Below are 19,632 nucleotides of genomic sequence, written 5' to 3' on the forward strand. Positions count from 1 at the left end.
AGGGCTGGGCTCATACAAAGGAGCAAGAGTGCAATAAGCTCACAGGCTCAGAAAGGAGGTGAGTGCGAAGCAGCCACAGCCCAGGACTCCCCCCAGAACCTTTGTCCCCAGCTAGAAAAATACTCAAGTAGAGCATAATATGAAAGGAAATCGGGTGGAGGGATTTTGGAGCCTGGCAGGATGATCTTTAAGCAATTAGGCTAATTTTTCATCATTTCCCAGGAGAAGAGATTTTACCCAAGGGCCCTGGCTCCCCAAACACATCTGGAGAAGCTCAGGGTGGTGGTGAAGTGGAAAACTTCTCCCAGTGATGGTAGCCACAAGGGTGTGAATGAGGCAGTGTTTGTTGGATGAGATAATACATTACATTAGTCCATACAATATCACTGTTAAAAGGGGAAAAAGCAAGCCTGTGGTCAGATGAGAAGTGAGGAAATGCCAGTTTCCCAAAGCTAGCCCATTTATTTTGACTCTTTCCATCTACCATACTGAAGAAACTGAGAAACCTTGAGGGTAGCTGTGGTGCTTCTGCTAGTTCTAGGTTTTCCAGCACCTGGGAGGTGAAAGGAGCCAGAGTGAATGGTCTTGTGACACCTGGATAAATGGGGATGGTGGACTCAGTCAAGCCTCAGTCTGGTTTAGTGTGAAGTAGAAAAGATCAGCCTCCACTGCAGAGAGGACTTGAGCTGCTGAGCTCACTGGCAGAAGAGCAGAGCAGCTTGGACCCCACAGCAGCCTCCAGAGATGTATTAGAGGTGCCACACCCAGAAGTAGGCTGTGGCTATGGGGATAAGCTGAGTTCTGAGGCAGAATGGACAAGAGGCAAAGACACAAATCCTTCTGTTCAGGTCTGTCATGACTGCTCTCCTCTGGATGGTCTGTTGTAAGCAGGCTCCAGCAAGACTTCCTCCAATGCCCCAGCAAGGGTTATGGTAATAGCAGTGGGGAGGGCATGCAGTGCCACATGTGTGATATAAAACTACGTCCTCTGGCTCTACTCATGACCAGTAAAGATCTTCAAGGTGCAAAAGATGCTTAAAGGAAAAAAAACTCTGATAATTCCTTTTTGACATTGGGTATTTCAACAGAGAGATCCTCATTCTGCTCTCAAGGTGGCTTCCAACTGCAACAAGATACCTTGTACCTAAAAACCCCCAGTTTTGTAACACTGTGCTGCAGTGTGCTGATACGACAATGCTGTACGTGTATGATGAGCAAATGCTGTGCGTTCCCAGGTCAAGCATTGCTTTCTGTGGTACTGGCACAACCTTGCCAGGTTTCTGCTTCTTTCCCCACCTCCAGCCTTTCCGTACCGTTCTGCACAGACTCCCTGTGGCACATGGTAACAAGTGGCCTCCGTACCCTCCTTCCCATATATCCAAGGTTTTTTTTCCTCTGTCCTACCCCATCTGTTCACAGGAGCAGACCAGGGGGTTGATTTTCAAGGGGCTTGCCATGGCTGTTTCAATGCCTGCAGGCACAGCGCAGGGGGGTGTGAGGCTTGCAGAGCCACTCAGCATTTCTGACGATGACGGCTGCATGGGTGAGCTGCCACCCCTCTCACAGTGGGAGGTCTGTTAGAGAGTGCTGCGGATGCCAAGCCAGACATTACAAGATCCAACTTTCCAGTGAAATTCAGACTTTTCTCTAGGACAAAAAACTTGAAAAAACACGTGGAGTGGGAATAAAAACAAAACAATAGCCTTCAAAGACTTGTTTCTTAATGCAGTTAAAACCCATACGAGGAGAGAAAGCAGCCCAGGAAGATCTGCAGTGAGCACAACGAGTGGGTGCACAGCCCAGCCCATGCTCAGGCTGACTGTAGCTGGAGATAAGGGGCAGGGGGCACTGAAAACTCCAGACCTGGAAAATGCAGGTTTACTCCTACCCCCAGAAAGTCCACCAAATTTCACAGGAAGGTGAGACTTGTAGCTTCTGGCAGTACTGGAGATGGTGTCCACTGATACAGGTGTTCTCCTGGAATGCTGCTTGTTCCAGAGGTGTGTGGTCTCACAGACAGGGAGGAGGTAGAAGAGCAGGGCTGTGATCCCCTCTGGACAGAACTCTCAGCTACCAGTTTCCTTTATCACCATGCGCCTGAGAAGGGCCAAGGCTTTGGGAAAAACAGTATCCAAATTCACACCTGCCAAGGGGTCTGTGTCGACCTGTAGCTCCAGTCTCATTGGGTTTAATTTCCACAGACCATCTCTTAACATTGTTCCAACACATTCTTTCCACAGACCACTGCATCCCCCAAAATAACACATGGTCTGGCAGGTAAGCAGGAGTAGCTCTGCCCAGCAGTGTACCTGCTACTAGCCCCACATCCTGAGCTTGCCACGGGACGGGACATTGCTTCAGTGCAGGTTCCTCACCAGCAATGCTCAACTACCATGCTGGTCCCTGAGCTCCCTTTCAGCCACATCCTAGTGTCTCTACTTCAGCTGCTTCATCAGCCTCCAATTCCCTTTTCCTACTCTCATTCTTCTCCAGGTTTTACTTTCCAGCTCCTGTTTGCCCCTACCCTTCTGTTCTAGCCTTTCAGTGTGTGCTTCATTGCTTCCTCCAAGTACTAAAGACCCAGGAGAGTCACTGAATGTCTCCATCTGATTTATCCTATCTTGCAATACAACACATTTCATCCACCAAATTCTGGCCAGAGCTGAAGGACTGCAGCTGCATGACAGCATGCAGGTGTCCTGCTACCCTCCAGGGCCCTGCCTCTGGCTCATCTCTTTCTTTCCTGAGTCAGGCAACAAAGAGCCTTTGCTCCAACAGCTCATGGAGCAAGCTCCCAGCTCTCCCCTTTCTCCCAGGGCTGCCTCTGATGCATCATGGGGGTCTTATCTTTAGTTCTCACTTGCATGAGCAACGGCAGCTCCCAGGAACTTCTACTGTAGGCTGCTTGAACACCCATCTCTGTGCCCACTTCTCTGAAGAGGCTTAACAATGTACAGCCCCCCAGCAGCAAACCATACAGTCCAAGCACAGCTTAAGGAAATCTCTAAGACTAAAGTAACACTCACAGAGACTCTTGGCCAGGTCAGCCCTTAATTTTGAACTCAGCTTTTAACATGGTCTCATTAGGATGCAGACAAAGCATTTGAGTGCCTTGGCTTTTCTGATGCTGAGCAAAACATAAAAAATAGCGAGGATTGGTCATGGTAAGTTTGCTCAGACAGATGCCTGCCTCCTATTCTTCTTCTCTGATGTCTTTCCGCACACAAACACGTACCAAACATGAAAGCTGCAGACGATGGAGACATCCGGACGTATCCAGACTCTACTAACAATCAGTGTCTCGGGCAGACAGTCAATCCAAACAAGTTCCCCATTTGTCTAGCTCTTGCCTGGCTGCACTTCTGTACGTTTGTAAGTGTTTACACTGAACTAGCTTCTGCCATTTCTGTCTCTAGTTGCTGGAATTAAATTCCCAATGCTGTCAAGTCTGCTCTGGTGCATGCTTCCCCAGGAGACATGAGAGCAAGGAGTTCTCTCTGAAGATCACAGTGCTAAGAAGAAAGCTGGAAACATACACTGAACATGTTATCTCTGTGCACGAGACACCAGATCACTGAACTACAGCCCAGTGACTTTGAGTGAGCACAACACAGGCCAGCAAGACCAGAAGGCAGAAGGAATGTGAGTGTGGGATGTGGTCTACAGGCAGGAAGTACGTGGAACAATGCCTTCACACTAGCATGGAACTGGAAACCCTGGCAGACAAGGCACAAGGCAGTGAGTGGTCACAGTGCTTGGAGGCTCTGTTAAAGAAGTAAGGTCACTGAGAAGGGACTGTTTCCCTGACTCCCCTCTGGGGTCAGATACCTTGCATGTGAAGACAACATCCCAGAGAAAGGCACCTGAGCTTCTCACTCCACAACAACTGGGCTCTCTTAGGCTGCCTCCATCATGTGTCTGCCTTACAGCTCCTTGCACCAGAGGTAGCCAAAGCAGGAAGATACGTGTATACCATTGAACAGGATGAAAATGGCTCCTTCAACTAGCCTGAATTAGGGCCAAAATCACAAGAGCCATTAAGTCTCCAAGGAGGAACTTCATCACCCAGAGCCAGAGGGAATTTCTTGTGGCACAGGAATACAAAAGACCCACAGGGATACATTTTTCATATATCCCTGGAATTAATCTGAAAACAAAGCCAGACAAGCATCTGTCCACTCAGTGAAGACCAGCAGTGACAACTTGCCTTGAGTTGCAACTGCTGCCAGGACACAGGGCATGTGTTGAGCTGTGAGCTGTGGAACCTGCTGGCAGCTAGGAGTCATTTCCTAACTGCATTTGCTCTACTGGCTGGCTGACTGCAAGGAGCACATGGGGATGTTTTGTGTCTGTTTTCACATCTTAGAAGCCTGTGATTAGACACATTTTGAAGCTCTAAGTCCAACAGAGCAAATCACTGCTGCAGCTCTGGCTGCATTCTCTACAATCACCTTGCATCCTGGCACGGAGAATGAGAAGGGAGGTGCAGAGTTTTTGCAGCAATCTGCAGCCTAACTGAAGTATTAAGCAGCCCCTCTGTTTTCTAATGGAGGGATCACAGAAAGACGGGTAAGAAACAGGGAGACTGCTCTGGGATGGGGAAGAGAAAGCCGTGACTGGGGTTGTGAAGGTCAGGGACAAAGAAGAGGGGCTGAGGCCTGTGTGGGGCATTTCCTTGTCGGTACTGAACCTGCAGACCCCAGGGTCATCCCCCCACAACATATATGCCCAAGACTTCTTTGGGGCTAGCACATGGATGAGGGCAGGCAAGCAGTAGCATGGCTGAGGCCATAGCACAGCCATGCAGCTTGGGAAGATGACAGCAATCAGAGCTCCAAAGATCTGGACTGGGTTCCAGGATGCTGACAACCTCGTCTGTGATTGCAAGGAATTTGGCTCCAGTCAGCCCTGCCCCTGGCTGAGGAGGAATCGAATGGAGGGAGGATAATGAGACACAAATTCAGCTCTTGGGAATGTGCGTGTAAGCGAGCAGGAAAACCTCTGGGCAGAGCTAGAAGTCACCAACACCACACTTGCTTGCAAAACCTGCCACCTTGGATACCTACATTCTATTGAGGAGTCAGGTCTCCTGAACCATGAGGTCTGTTTTCTTTAGTTCTTTGATCCAGTGAAGGGATGTGATTGAGCAGCCAGGCAGCAATGAATGGGAGCAGGCAGGCAGGCAGGCAGGCAGGGAAGAGGTGAGCAGCTCCCTGCCCACATTCCACTAGATGAGTGCACCTTGCCCTGCACCACACCCAGTCAGCACTGGATGCTGGAGCCTGCCTCCCCTCCAGCCAGGAGTCCTGCATGGCCTCTCCACTGCAACACAGGATGGGGCCATGGTGCAAAGGCCCATGCTCATCATGAAGCACCTTGAGCAGAGCAGATGAGGAATCCCCATCTCCTGCTGGATCAGTCTGTCCAGCTCCCAAGTGCAGCAGAAACAGAGCTGGACGCCCATGCCCCTGGAACGGACCCCGGGTGGGCTCCTGCCAATTGTTTGATGTAGTGTTATTTCCAGAGCCCCTGCCAAACCCGTGTTGGGCCCAGAGCAAGCCCGTAACTCTATAGGGCTAAGTCTGCAGCCTCCTCCTCCAACCTAGAACTGCACCTCCTAAAACCACGGCTGCTTTTTTCCTGTTTCTCCCTCTGAATGGGGCTAGCATGGTGGGAACCGTTGGCCACATGAGCCTGGGCCCAGCAGCCAACCCAGAGCACTGTTCCCTGGTGGGTTGGGGCAGCAGCTGGCATGACCCTGCACTCACCTGGGACATGCTGCCCATCCCCAAGGACCTTGGGCCAAGGAGAGCCATGTGTCACGACCCACAGCTCTGCTCCCTGCCTCATCTACACGAGGCAGCCAAATCATTTTTGCTCGTCGAGGGTGCAGGCTGTCCCTCACATTGTTCTGGCTCCTGGCCAGCAGCAGTACTCACCTGGCCGGGGGGGACAGGCCAGGCACTGGTCCACGCCCCAAAAGAGCCCCACACTGCCGCAGCAGTCCTCCAGCTTGGTTAGCCCTGGCAGGGGGTTGGTGCACTGTGGAGAGAGGAGCAGATCAGGCTGCTGTGGGATGCAGAGGAAACGTGCCCAGCTGGTACAGTAGCAGCAGAGCCAGCGCAGGGAACAACTGTCTGGGGGCAGAGGCTGGCACAGCCCTCTTGGCACAGTTCCCCACTGGGACACAGTGGAACTGGGGATGTGGATTAAGATAGTAAAAAGTTCTGCAGAGAGAACCTCCCTTGACTGCACCCTTCAGAGGGGAAGGGGCCATCAAACAGAGCACAGATGAACCAGAGATGATATCACCTGGCAAAGCCCCAGAATCAGCCCCTTGCCTGGCTGATTAGCCTGTGATATGGGTGCACCACTCCAGCCTGGCGGGGAGCTTGTTGTCAGGCACTTTCCTCTGCTGAATGAGTCTCTCTTTCCCCCCACTCTCGGCAAGGCACTCTGGATTACAGGCTTCCCCATTAGAGCGGAGCTGCTGGGCCCACAGGCTGGAGCTGGCCCCCGGCCAGGCACGCGTGGCCGCCTGCCCAGCACTCGCATACCGATCGGCTCGGCTGTGGCTGCACGGGGAGAGGCAGGCGCTCCCCGCCGAACTCCTCACCCTCTCCCAGGCACGGCATCACCCCAGCTGGGTGAGGTGTGAGCATAGCAAGGGTACCCCCTGCTGCACCTAGAGCATCTCTTACAGCCTCTCCAGGCATCCATGAGCATCTCCATACATCATCATCTTCTGCTCCTATGGTCACAGCACTGCCATCTCCCCACAGAGAAGCAGGACTTTTCCAGCCCCAGGTTCTGATTTCATTTATTTTTGCACTAGAGAATGGCTAAGAATATTTCCTGCTAGAAACGACTTGGATGGGAGTGACTGAAGGATGGGATGGGAACTGGGAGTAGCCCTCCCCCGAAAAGGCTGGGGAGCAGTGGTAACAGGGCTGAGTCCCAGACTGCCAGGTTGGGGGTCTCTCTGAGCACGAACTGCTCTGGGGGAGCTCACAGGTGTTCCTGTGGGTGCCAAAAACCTCCAATGCTTTTCCAGTGATGCAAGAGAAACGTGGGGAAAGACAAAATAAGAAATTACGATGACTGTGGGACAGGGGTGAGAAAGTCCCTCACGTGCATTTGCTTCCCAAGCCCCAGTCGAGCTCTCCAGGAAGGCATCGTTCCATGGAAATCAGACTTCCATTTATCGTCTGAGAGGGAAAGGAATTTTCCTATGTTTTATACGTTTCCTACAATAATTGTGGAGCATGGCTGTAAATGTTGCTATAAATAGGGCACCCTTTTAAAACCAGACTGTGTGTGAAAGCCATCAAGTCTGGGCTGTGCTGCCCCAGGGCACAGCCTGGTCAGGGCAAGGCAGTGAGGTGTCTGTTTGATCAAAGCAAGGAATTTTTTTTCTTCCCAAGTAGTAACACATTGCTGCCCATGGCATCTGCATGATGCCCATGCTGACGCTGAACAGCTTCACAGAAAAAAGCCACCCCCCACACCCTGAAAGCCAATGCTCCCCTACCCCAAAACAAGAAATACTCCAGCGCTTGATAGATGACCTCTTACCTGCCCATGGAGAGCCTCCCGAAAGCACCTCCCCAGCAGCCCCAGGGCTCTCTGCTGTTGCTGTCTGCTCTCAGTGGCAATGCTGTTGCCATTCCCATGGGCATAGGTGTACCAGGGCACAGCAGCCAGCTGAGGCACCAGGACTGCCTCCACACTGTTTTCCTCCGACACCTCAGCATCACCCCGCACCCTGGCCACCTGGTGAATCTGCACGGTGGCTTCTGGAGGGTGGTTGATGTGGACATTCACCAGAGAAGGGTTTAGGGAAGCTGGAAGATGAGTTTACACCACATTTATGACAATCTGGCAACAATTTGGCACCCAAAGAGTATCATCATGAACAAAGTCACAAGGGAGGAGAGGTAGACTGAACCCACCAGGAAATCTAGAGGAAGACTGCATCTAAGAGAAAGTATTTGTCTGTCCCAAAAACAGGACAAACCTACCAAAACCTCCACAAGAAACTAGGGAAACTTCCTTTCTAACAACCTGGCCTGAAACAGCAAGCACAAGGAGGTAGTGGCCTCCTCAGGCCTGTTAAAAAAGATCTGAGGAGCACACAAGTAGGAGTAAAATATGGGGTCTGGAGCCACTGGCCATGCTCACCCAGCTGGTTGGACAAGGGTAGAGTGTATGTGGAGTGCTTCATGGAGCTGCCAGCTGGGGTCTTTGGGCCTCTCCCTCCTTGCTTCTTTTCCAGAGAGGGAGCTGGCAGGTGGCAAAACTTCCCTGTGGAGTTGGAGGGGCACCAGCATTCATCCCGGCCCACGCAGCGCCCTCCATTCAGGCAGGGAATCTGACAGAAGTCTGCAAGGCAAAGAGAGGTCTGCTTAGAGGAGGAACTGAGACACTGGCTCTAGCCAAGGGCAGCTGAGGGACGCCAGGCAGCTGGACCTGGACAGCAATAACCCCATGATGTCCCAAGGACCAGGCCCAGCACTGGGCTGGGGTCAGCACTTGCAGCCTGGAGGCAGGCTCGGCTCCCTGCTGGGCAACACCATCTTCTCCAAGCTCTGCTCACACCTGGAGTCATGGGTTGAAGAAGATGAACTCTCCCTTGGGCTCTGGGGCCACAGCCAGGCTGGGGCACCCATGTCCTGGGGGGCTGCCAAAGTGGTGTTACTGACACAGCAGGATCTCTTGGAGTGGGTCAGGAGCTATGGCAGCCATGTGTAGCCAAGTCTGCCCAATTTCTTCACTTCTGCATCGCCCCCTCCCCACTTGGCAGGGTTTTTACTCCTAGCCCAGAAGGGAACTCAGCAGGATGAGAGAGGCAGATGGAGAGAGCAGGCAGAGAGCCACATCCTCAGAGCCTGTCTCACATCCAGCCCTGGCCCTGCCAGCAGTTCAAGTGGGAAAAGTGTGGAGTGGGACAAAAGAATCAGGAGCAATTCATCTGCACAGGCTCAGAAAAAGCATACACAGATGAAACCAAAGTCATGTCCTTCCTGACCTCACCAGATGCTTGGAGCAACCATACCATCTCAGTGTGAACTACACTCAAGCAATGCATGGGATTTCTTGACAGATTATCTGACTCATTTCATTGTGGGAGGAGACACTGCTGCTCCACATTCCTGGATGGCTTGTCAGGTTCATTCCAGGGGATGAACACCCATCCTGTTTCAAGTTCATCTGCTCAAGCCCAGCACCCAGTTTTGGGGGAGGAGACACATTTTTGGACTGGGACCTAGGCAGAAATTGCTGTGAACACCATCTTCCATCAGTGTCCACAAGAGCAAGGCTTTTCATTCTCTCAGTGTTAGGAAAATTTGAGTGATACAGAGGCACTCAGAGGACAAGTCCCAACAAGTCCAGCATGTTGCTCCCACCAGCTGGCTCCAAGACAATGTGACCAACCCATATCACAGCTGGATATCCCAGTGACTTGATGAGCAATCCCAGTGGCTCTGAAAGGTGAGCAGTGGTTTCAGCAGGCCCTGTTTATAAGAACAGTTTGCAACCTGCAGCCAGCTCTCCTGGCTGCCATGTGAGTGAAAGGAGAGAACAGGAGGAAATTAGGTGATGAAAGTCAGCCCCAAGACTGGATGCCAACTAAAGCAGCGAGCTGGCTCTGAGAAGAAGGGGGTGGTGAGGCTTGGCTGCAGGCCTGACTCAAAAACACACATCCCCTCTACCCGGGGTGAGATGGAAACAGGAGTTGCTTGCCCAGGAAAGAGCAATGAGGCGAAGTCTGTCTTCCTCCCCCAGAGAGGGAGTAAGCCCCAAAGACCCCAGAAGACATCTTCCAGAAGACACTGAGAGAAGCCATTGCTTCCCTCCCTATAGCAGCCGAAGCCCTTAGTCTGTAGAGTCAGGAAAAGCAGGAAGAGTAGAGAGAGGAAGCAGGCAAGAAAGTAGGTGGAGGGCATAGGGGTGCTCACAGATGCGGAAGCCAGATTTGGGATCGTGGTCATGTCCCCCTTGGCTATAGAGAGTGGTGGTGTCTCCTTTCTCGCAGCTGTTGTAGCAGCGCCCACTCTGGCACGTCTGTTTGCAGATGGTGGGTGTGAAGACAATTTTTATCTTCCTAATCTTCTCTGTCAGGTTGGCCCCTACAAAAGAAAAAGAGTGCTAAGTGGAAACAGCATCTCCAGGCCAAGGGAGCTGTAATTCTCAGCTCAAGCTCCAAAGCATCCCCAGAGCAAAGAGGGGTCTATGTCCCTCCCCAGGGTGGTGGAGTCACCATCCCTGGAGGTGTTTAAGGAAAGACTGCATGTGGCACTTAGTGCCATGGCCTAATTGAGAAGGTGGTGTTAGGTCATAGGCTGTACTCGATTTTAAAGGTCTTTTCCAACCTAGCTGATTCTGTGATTCTGTGATCCTGTCTCTCCTCGCCCCTTGCTCACTCTACATGTTTTCTGCTCTAGCATCTGTAAGAGTTTGTCAACACATGAACAGTAGCAAGCAGCATGCTCTGCCTGCCCAGTTGGAGTGGCATAACAGTGTGCAGGGACACACATGTACTAACTTCATCATAAAGGGAGTTTTTTGCTTTAAGCAATATTCCCTCTCCAGCCACATCAGTAGTTGGAAGACTGGCTGCTCTTAAACCTCTGGAAGTCTTCCCACATGAATGCATTGGCATCCATAAAAGAGAGCATCAGGTCTTAAGGAAACCATTGCCTCCCTACAAGTGTCCCCTGACCTCCTGAGTTATTTGTGGTCCTCTTCTGGTCCTTCACCATCCTCACACTAGATACGATGGGAAATCACACTCAGAGCTCTTGTGGTCTTGTGGAAAATGGTCAACAGACAGAACTATTGTGTAACCAGCTGGCCTGACACCAGGGCCTTCCATCCCACCCCAATGAGACAGTCATGTGCTGCCCTTGCTGTGCTCACCCCGCTCCCTGTTTCAATCACCAATTTCAGATTACAGCTTCAACCACGATGTAGGTTCATGTCCTACTCATAGGGGCTGAGATGCCACATGGTGCCTCTTTGGGGAATCACGGCTTCAGGAGGAAGCCAAGCTGCAGAAGACAACTTGCACCTGTCCTAGTTGGGAAAGCATTGAGGCTCTGCATCTGCACGTCCCAGCAGCCTGGCCTAATCCCTGCTCATGTCAGAAGACATCAAGGCAGCAGCCAAAGGGACGAAATAGATACTGGTTGCACAATCAAGGGCTGCTCAGACTGAGAAGTAAGCTGGGAGACACCATTCCTACAGAGTGAAGCAATTCCCCTTCAGGGCATTGTGCCAGAGTGATGTTCAACATCTCTGAGATGCAATTGTCATATCCTCTGGCTCCTGTCTCAAGCCATCCACATTTTGCTCCCCTGATGTGTCCTCCTTCAGTAGGGCTCTTCTCTTTGCCAAGCCCAGCAATGCCCATGCTGACCTTTCCTTTTCATCCCACTGAGCAGCATGGTCCTGGGAGTCCATGGTTTCTTGGGGATCCCCAGTGAAAGTGTTGCCCTTTCCCATGACACCCCAACAAGAAGCTCCAAAAAAGTGGCAGCCCTGGAGGCCTTACCCTTTGCAGACAAGGTGTGCTCCTGGGAAACAGCATGTGGGCCAGAGCTGCTCTGCTCATATCCATTCCCATTGGGGAGTGCATTAGAGGTGAGCTGGCCATTGCTGGCTGGGTAGCGCCGGACAGTCCTTGATGACCCTGTGTGCTGAGGGGAGACAGGAGAGCCAATTCTGCTCTGAATCCTGTGGAAGAGAAAAAGTGAACCAATATTCTTCACGAGTGCCTGCACTGACCTACAGTGCCTGTCCACCAAAGTATCTTGCAGCAACCTTCACTGCTGTGCTGCCCAAGATGCCACCTGGACACAGAGCTTTGTCTACCTGAGCAGGATCCCACTCCTCCCCTGCTTTCAGTCATTCCCATGGCACTTGTTTCCCTCTAGGAACCATGCCCCATGTCCTGAGCCTGGCAGGACACACTATTCACCAAGACACCCTCTCTGTACCATCACATCAAGATGTCCTTCCATAGGGCTGTTTCAGCTGCCTTGAAGAACCTCTGCCTGCCCATCACACTCAAGGTCTGTTCCTTGACCATAGCAAACATAAGCAGCTCCCAATACACTTGTTCTTATGGTGGAAGTTTTCTCAGGACCTGCCTTCCCAGCCCCAAATGAGCACTAAAAGCACAGTAAGACAGTCAGAGAAGAGGCCAGACCAAGCAAATACACAAGACTCCGCCCATGAGAGTCACAAACAAGAGAGAATGACCAAGAACTCAAGTCTGTAGGTGCAGTTACGACTTTCTGCACTAACTGCATTTATGACTTTTGGTGCTCGCTGAGGACTAAGCATGGAGAAGGCATCCAGCTCTCAAGGTCACACTTCATACACTCTCCTTTATAAAGCCATGTAAACCACAAGACAGAGCTCTTTGTGTTAAAGATCTTGATCTACTGCACTTGCTCCCATTTCCTTTTACTGATTGCAGCACTAAGCCTCCAAGAGGGCACTCTGCTTTCCAACAAATGTATCTCACTCTCACCTGCACCAGCTGCAAGGGAAAAGGCTTAGTACAGCCAAGGGCCACAACAGGTTGGCTGCCCACATGCTCCTTGGGTTTCTTTGAAAGTGCCAGCCTTGGATGACTCTGTAACTGAACTTCCGACAACTCTTCTGCATACCCTGTCCAACACCTCCATCTCTGACTACATGGCTGAGGCAAAGAGTGGCACTTCCCACTGAAGTGCCCAGAGAGGCCTATCCCATTCTGTGGTTTTTACCATCTTCCCTGTCACAGTCAGCACAGGAGACGTGTTACACTGTCTACAGGGAACACAAATTTCTAAACCAAACAGGACTGGATGATTCAATGAGAGTTGGCTGACAGCAGCTCTGCCTTGCAGACATTCCTTGGATAGCTTGGAATAACAATAAGATCTGGGGAGACGGAAAGGGAGCTCATGCTGTGCTGGTATTCAAGCAGGTCAAGAACAACATACAAGGTAACTGTCAGCCAGCGAGCCCGAAATCAGCCTTGAACAATGGAAAAGATGACGCACAGGTCAATTAATTGGGAACCAAACAAAAGGAATACAAAGTGAGGTCAAGTCAAGGAGGTCTGTGAAGAACCACTCTTGTCAAAGGAGTCCATTTTCGTAATTTGAGACAATTAGACACATGCACACTGACAAGCTGAGAGCCTATGCTATTTCAATAAAAAAATAAACAGGGCAGTACGATGTCAATCAGGCACATGCAAAATTAATAACAAACTGGCTGTGTAACAGAACACAAGAAGTAGTTGTCCCTGGGGAGGGTATTAGATGGGTTCCAGGGTGATCAGTATGAGGCCTGGCATGAGTCAAGAATTTCATCTGGAAATAAATATTTTTATTTCGAAATAAACATATAATCGACATTGATAATGTGTGCTGCTGACACAAAAATTTGCAATGTGGTGTATCGTGATGAGAACAGAGCAATCACACAGAGCAGTTTGGAGCTCTGCGGAGGGTAAATGCATCCAAGCAACATGGGATTTTAATAGAGCCAAATGCAGGATTACACTTCTAGGAAGAAGGAATGCAGGCAGCAGCTGCAGATAATCGGAGACAATCCTGGAAAACAGCAATTCTGAAAAGATTTTGGGGCTAATGACAAGCAATTAAATATGAACTGTCAGTTCAATGTCCTGACATTAGGACACTGAAACACTGCAGGAACAGGGAGGTATTTTTGCCTCCCTACACGTTCTCATCACAGTAGGATGTATACATGCTATAATATGATCCTAGCTCTGAGGTCACATCTTCTAAGGGATGTCAAAAAAAAGGAGAGAATACAGGAAAAGACATGACAAAAATAATTGGAGGGCTGGTGAAAATGCCTTTCTGTAAGAGACCTGAAGTATTCCATCTCTTCAATTTAGGATAAAGAAGATGAAGAGGTGCTCTGATTACAGGGCACAGGTTTCTCCACAGGAACAAAACGCCAGGTGTAAAGAGCCAACAACATCAGCAAACTGAAGTCAAATGATTCCTTGCTATAAAGCACGCCTACATGCAGCGGTATAGCTGTCTTCCTTCTGAAAAAACCTCAGTGGTGCATTCCCAAACTCCTGATACCATCTCTTCAGGAGAGGAGAGTGTGGTGACAAAAATATTTGTTGTCTTGTTAAAATCAAGATCTAATGAGGACAGCAAATAATGCTTGTTTTTCAATCATCAGCAAGGCTAGCCAGAATAACTGAAGAGAAGTGAACCTTATTTCAGTTCTACCTCAGTCCCTTTCAGAAGCTCCCCTGAGATTCTGCAGAGTACCACCTACCCCAGAAGGCCAGGGCGGCCAGGCATGACCTGCCCACACATTTCTGAGCTACTAATTTAGCCCTGCAGCCAGAAAAGGAACTTCTGGTTGCCTGTTATGTACTGCTTTGTCACCTGGTGTGCTACTGTTAGTTTTGTTAGTGAGGAAGGAAAAGCCATATGAAACTCTAGGGAGGCTAGGGGAGAGCTACCAAGCCTTGGAAGCTCAGGCACATTTGTTCTCTGATCTCAGTAAGAGGTCCCAAGCATAGTCCTATGGGTGAACATGGCTGGGTGTCCAAGGTCTTTTACTGCAGAGATGGAAGCACGCCGAGGAAAAGAAGTGCATTCCCCCAGACAACAGTGACTGTCTTAGTGCTGGCCCCGAGTTCTGAAGAGTCACTGGGTGAAGGTGACTGCTAGCATAACACAGGGAAATATAAGCTCTTCTGCTTGCAAATCCTCACATCATGTCTACCCTGGAGAAAGGGAGCATGCTATGTGCAAGTAGCAGAGCTTGGCTGGGCTCTACCCATTGCCTGCCTGAAGGAATTTCACCCTTTGGCTTTAGGAACATCTCTTGTCATTCCCAGGATTACCAAATTTTGTAACAAAACCCACAAAACCCCAAAACAACAACATGTGAAGGGCTTTAAATAAAATAATCATTAGCATTTCAGTTCCAAAGAAAAAGGGATTACATGACCTTACTACAAGGGGCACCCCCAACTTCACAAAGGAAGAACAGAGTAGGAACATTACTCCATGGTTTGAAATACTTGAGGAAAAGTCATCCTACTGAGGTCCCACTGGCAAAGCATTCCAGTGTGAGTTGAAGCGGGGGGGGGGGGGGGGGGGGGGCGGGGAGGGGGGTCAGATTTGCTTTGAATTAGTTTGTTTATTTGGTTCTATTCTAGGCAGATGAGCACTGGGATTTGTGGACTGAGTTAGGTAATACCATTCGAGCCTGGGCTACAGAAATCAATGGCAAAAGGCATCTTTCCGTCTCTATTTGTCATGCCAAGCAGCTGGCTCATGGTCAGGGAATACAAAACAGAGGTTTTTCCCTCCAAACCTTCAGAGTCAGTCCATGCTGGGCAGACAGGGACTGGCTTGCTTGAAGTGTCTCGGGAAATAAACCTGAGCTCACCACAGCAGTACAGATCCAGTCAGAAGCCATTAGCAATCCCTATCCGTTTGATGGATCTTAATAAACATAGGGCTTGGCCAGTTCCCAGGGATCTGCATTGCCACAGGTTGTCTCATTGGTGTGGCTGTCCTAGGGGTAAAAGTGAGGATGGGAAACAGATGGGGTGGCTCCAAATCAGCAGAGTGTGGAGCTTGTGTTATCACTCTCCATGCCTCTACCTGCTTGAGAAGAGGCCCTGAAGAGGCAGAGGAGGTTGACTCTTCAAACACTATGTTCCAGGCACTTAAAACCCCAGGGCCTCATATTCATTCAGTCTTACAGCCTCCCTAAACATGGTATTACTCACTTCCACTCCTTCAGCCAGGCACATGGCCAGCACAGATCTCTGCAAAGAGGCAGAGGTCTCTTCCTATACAGACAACTGCCTGCCAAGCAGCTGGTTTCTCTGCTCTTCATCCATCAGAGCTCCTGCCAACTTCCTCTGTGTCAGGCACAGCCCGTGGGGCAAAACCAGCATGCAGACTCCTAGGACACTTCTCCTTCTGGGCTGTCCTGTAGTACCCACCTGTTCACAGCAGCAGTGGTCCAGGAGAAAACATGGGGCATGGAGGGAAGGCAGAAGGAGCAGCATTCTCCTTCCAGAAGCATGGATGTGTGTGCTCCTGCTGATTTCTACCAGCCAGCTGAAAGGTCACTGGCTGAGAGGCCTCAGTCACCCTCACATGGAAATACCTATAGGTATTAGGTGCTTATCAAAATTAAGAGATTTGGGATGGGAGGGAGCTGTGCAGACAGACTGACCCACATCTGCAACAGTTCAAAACTATCCAACAAGCACTTTTAGCTGCCATATTCTGAGGTGCAGGTCAAGGACCTGTACTCCCTATAAGCCTGAGGACATATGCTAGAAGTCAAGAGAACTAAGGGAGGTCGGGTCCCCTATGTTCTAGTGCTACATATCCCTGCAGGACCCAAATAACACCTGTATTTTATTCAGCAAGGGATCCACACATCACCATAGCACTTTTGTGTGTAAACGTTTCATTTTCAATGAATTTTGGTACCGCCTGAACTCTGCTCTATATTTACTTTAGTCATAGCAGGGTAGAGAAGGTACAAAAATATTGTATGCCCTGTATATCATGGCTCTCCTGCAAGTCCCAGATGAACCTACAAGGTGCCTGTTCTCTGAACAGAACAGGTGAGTGATTTCCTGTCACTCCACTGAGGACTGAGCTGGCAGACTCCCAGCAACTGCACAGATGGATAGGAGGATCTCTGTTTTCTGAATCAACTGCAGGGGTTTTTTTTAAAGCCTGCAATTCCAAGATTAGATATGCAGAATCACAACAACCAAGTCTAAATCACTGAGACCAAGGCATCCAGAAAACTATACTGTTTTCCTAACCCACTGTATATAGAAAGCCTTTTCAAATCTCTGATCACTTCTGATGATCATAGTTCTCTGGGTAAGCAAAAGCCAGAGGGAATACAGGTGGGCAAACTGTTCTCTTAGTGACTTAACACCAGGCAGCCTCCTTGGAGCTGGAGGCAAAGGTGGCAAACTCTTCAAAGCACTTCCCTCTCCCCAGCAGCAACACCTCAGTCTTTCCTGGATTTAGCTTCTATCGGCCGCTCTTCATCCAACTGTTGACTTTGGCCAGATTGCTAGTGAGCTGGGAAATGGTGGTTTTTTTCTATTTGTGTAAAGGAAATGCAGAGCCAAGTACCACAAGAGTATTACTGGTTTTTCATCCAGCCTGCCTCGCCCTCTCCCCAGCCAAAGCCTGACAGACCACAGCAGGGTGGATGGCTTGAGGCACTGTGGAGAGAGTGAGTCCTGGGCAGTGCAGTCAGCAGGGAGGGGCACTAACCCCAGACAAGGCAAGGGCTGGACAGATGAGGATTGAAATTCACTCTTCCAGCTGGAAACAAATCTTTGCCATGCTGAACATCAGGAAGAGATGACAGGGACTATTGAGACCTAAGGAGCAATTCTCAGAAGGCCAACAATAACACTGGCCAAAACAAATCTGAAGATAAGCAGCTCTCAGAGAAGAAACCATCTTCCCAGGGTCCAGAAACTCCCATCCCAGGGGCCAACAAGCTCCATCTCTCCAAATATAATGAGCCTGCTGCTTGGGATGCAGCTCCTGCCTCCAGGTACCCAGAAAGGACATGTGCTGCCCACGGGGCTGGGAGCAGAGTCCCATGCAGGGGAGCCACTGCAGCACTGGTAAGTCCATCCCAGCTCCTCCAGACCGCAGCTTACATGTGCATCTCCAAGATGAGAGGGCTCAGCCAGGGCAGGGACTGAGTCATGCTCAGCCCCTGATAACCTGCCAGGACAACAGGCAGGTTCTCCCCTGGATTTTAAATGCTGAACAATATATTTGGTGTCTGTCTTGTCCATCTGCCTGTCCCTGGCAAGATGCTCTCCCTGCTTGGGGCCACAGGGACCAAAATCAGTGATTCACTTCCCCCTTTGTAATGCTCAGCAGTTGCTGATTTTCCACTAAAGCATCGCAGAAGAATGGGCAGCCTTAACACCATGTGTGTCTACAGGGGGAGAAAGAAGCAGCCAGCCTTGGAAAGCAGTAAATTGACCACAAACCAGAAACTTCCCCTTTCTTGGACTCCAAACAGGTTCCTCAGCAGGCAGACAGAATTCATGGCTCAGTCCGCAGGCCCTGGAGCACAGGAGAGGCATTGCTGAGAGAGCACTCAAGTTTATTATCAATTAGCTCACAAACATGCTGACAAGGAAGACAGCTCTGTTAAGACTCTGGGAGGAGAGGGAAAACCACACCATACAAGGCACCTGACTTCAAGCCCACCCACATTATGTCCATAAATCCTGGCTCAGTTTATTATCTCCAGGAGCAGCAGAAATACCACTGAAACCTGCCTGCTATCCCTCCTGCTGCTGTCTTCAGCCCTAGTACCTCCCATTCAAATGAGAGAGACCCTGAAGTCTGCAGCCTGTACTCCCCAGCGTTTGGTGGAAGGCAAGGGAAGTTCTCCTGCATAGGAGAAGTAGCTACCAGCATCCCACAGGCATAAGACCTTCTTGGGAGAGCGAAGCAGAATCTATGTACCATGAAGGCCACAGGAATGACCACTCGGTGCCTTTGTGCCAAATTCACAGACACCTACAGCCAGATGTCATGTGAGATGGGACACAAGACACAGGCACCTGGACCATCACAGGGACATCAAGGTGCAAGTCATCCAAATCTTTATTCCCCTTCAAGACCTCTAGAGCTGCTGTTGGCAGAGTGTCACTGATGACATCCTTTGCCTTTGTGTGGGAGGGCACAAACAGCACTCACAAAGTGGTGCTGCAGGGCCAGGAACATGTGTCAGGCTCCCTGCCCCACATCATACTCAGTGCCACTTCACATGCCAAGAGCCATATCAGTCCAGCACCCAGGTGCCACCCTATCCCTTACCACAGCTACTAAGAAACTGTCATGGAGCCCACATGGCTCTTATTTTGGGCTCTCACCTGTGCCATGTTTCATTGGTAACTCCAGCTGCCTGCTCCACTTGACATACGAGCCGGCGGCTGGCCAAGATTTCTCTGAATCTCTCACTACAAACTGTAGCAACAGATGTGCAAGTCCTTGGGACAGCAAAGTCACCAGCTTTGCCCCATGCCACCAAGCTCAGACTCTTCTACCACCACCACCCTGGCATCTTCCTTCTTCTGGCCCCCAAAGCAGTGCCAGTGCTGCAGGACTGTCCTAGCTGGCTCCCAGCCTGCCACGTACTGTGTGAGAACAAAGAGGGAGAGGCTGTGAACTCTAATTTTATCTGTTCAGGAGTTGCCAGACACCACATATGTAACTGAACCCCTCTAAGCTCACAGACAACTAACAGGTTCTTTTTAACCAGTCTCTTGGTATCCAATTTGCTCCTTAGCCAAAGTGGCTGCTCAAATGCCTCCACACAGCTCTCTACTGACATTAAATGCCCTTCCCTTGCCACATGTGCCACACATGCCACCTGCCACTCTGTTGAGTGCTCTTCTTTGCTCTCATGTATTAGGCAGTGAGCAACTGACTCCCTGGAAGCAGTCCAGCTCTCCAAGCATGGGAACAGCACCTGCCTGGCCCAGCAAGGCTGCAGAAACATGCCCTGCACAAAGGCATGGCATCAAGTGGTCAACAGGAGCTGCAG

General features: G+C 50.3%; 1 protein-coding gene across 3 annotated transcripts in view; it reads right to left on the reverse strand.

Annotated features, from left to right (window-relative positions):
• The window catches only part of LTBP2 (latent transforming growth factor beta binding protein 2), a 69,368-nt gene that overhangs the window by 28,077 nt on the left and 21,659 nt on the right, over positions 1–19,632 (reverse strand). For all 3 annotated transcript variants that reach the window (XM_069017885.1, XM_069017884.1, XM_069017883.1), the window contains exons 4-8: positions 11,555–11,736; positions 9,960–10,130; positions 8,182–8,382; positions 7,576–7,844; positions 5,940–6,042 (exon numbers count right to left, since the gene is read on the reverse strand). In XM_069017885.1, the coding sequence (XP_068873986.1) occupies positions 5,940–6,042; positions 7,576–7,844; positions 8,182–8,382; positions 9,960–10,130; positions 11,555–11,736 (926 nt within the window). The remainder of the gene's footprint in view (positions 1–5,939; positions 6,043–7,575; positions 7,845–8,181; positions 8,383–9,959; positions 10,131–11,554; positions 11,737–19,632) is intronic.

The sequence above is a fragment of the Aphelocoma coerulescens genome, chromosome 5 (assembly GCF_041296385.1).
Source record: "Aphelocoma coerulescens isolate FSJ_1873_10779 chromosome 5, UR_Acoe_1.0, whole genome shotgun sequence".
Classification (NCBI taxonomy): Eukaryota; Metazoa; Chordata; class Aves; order Passeriformes; family Corvidae; genus Aphelocoma; species Aphelocoma coerulescens.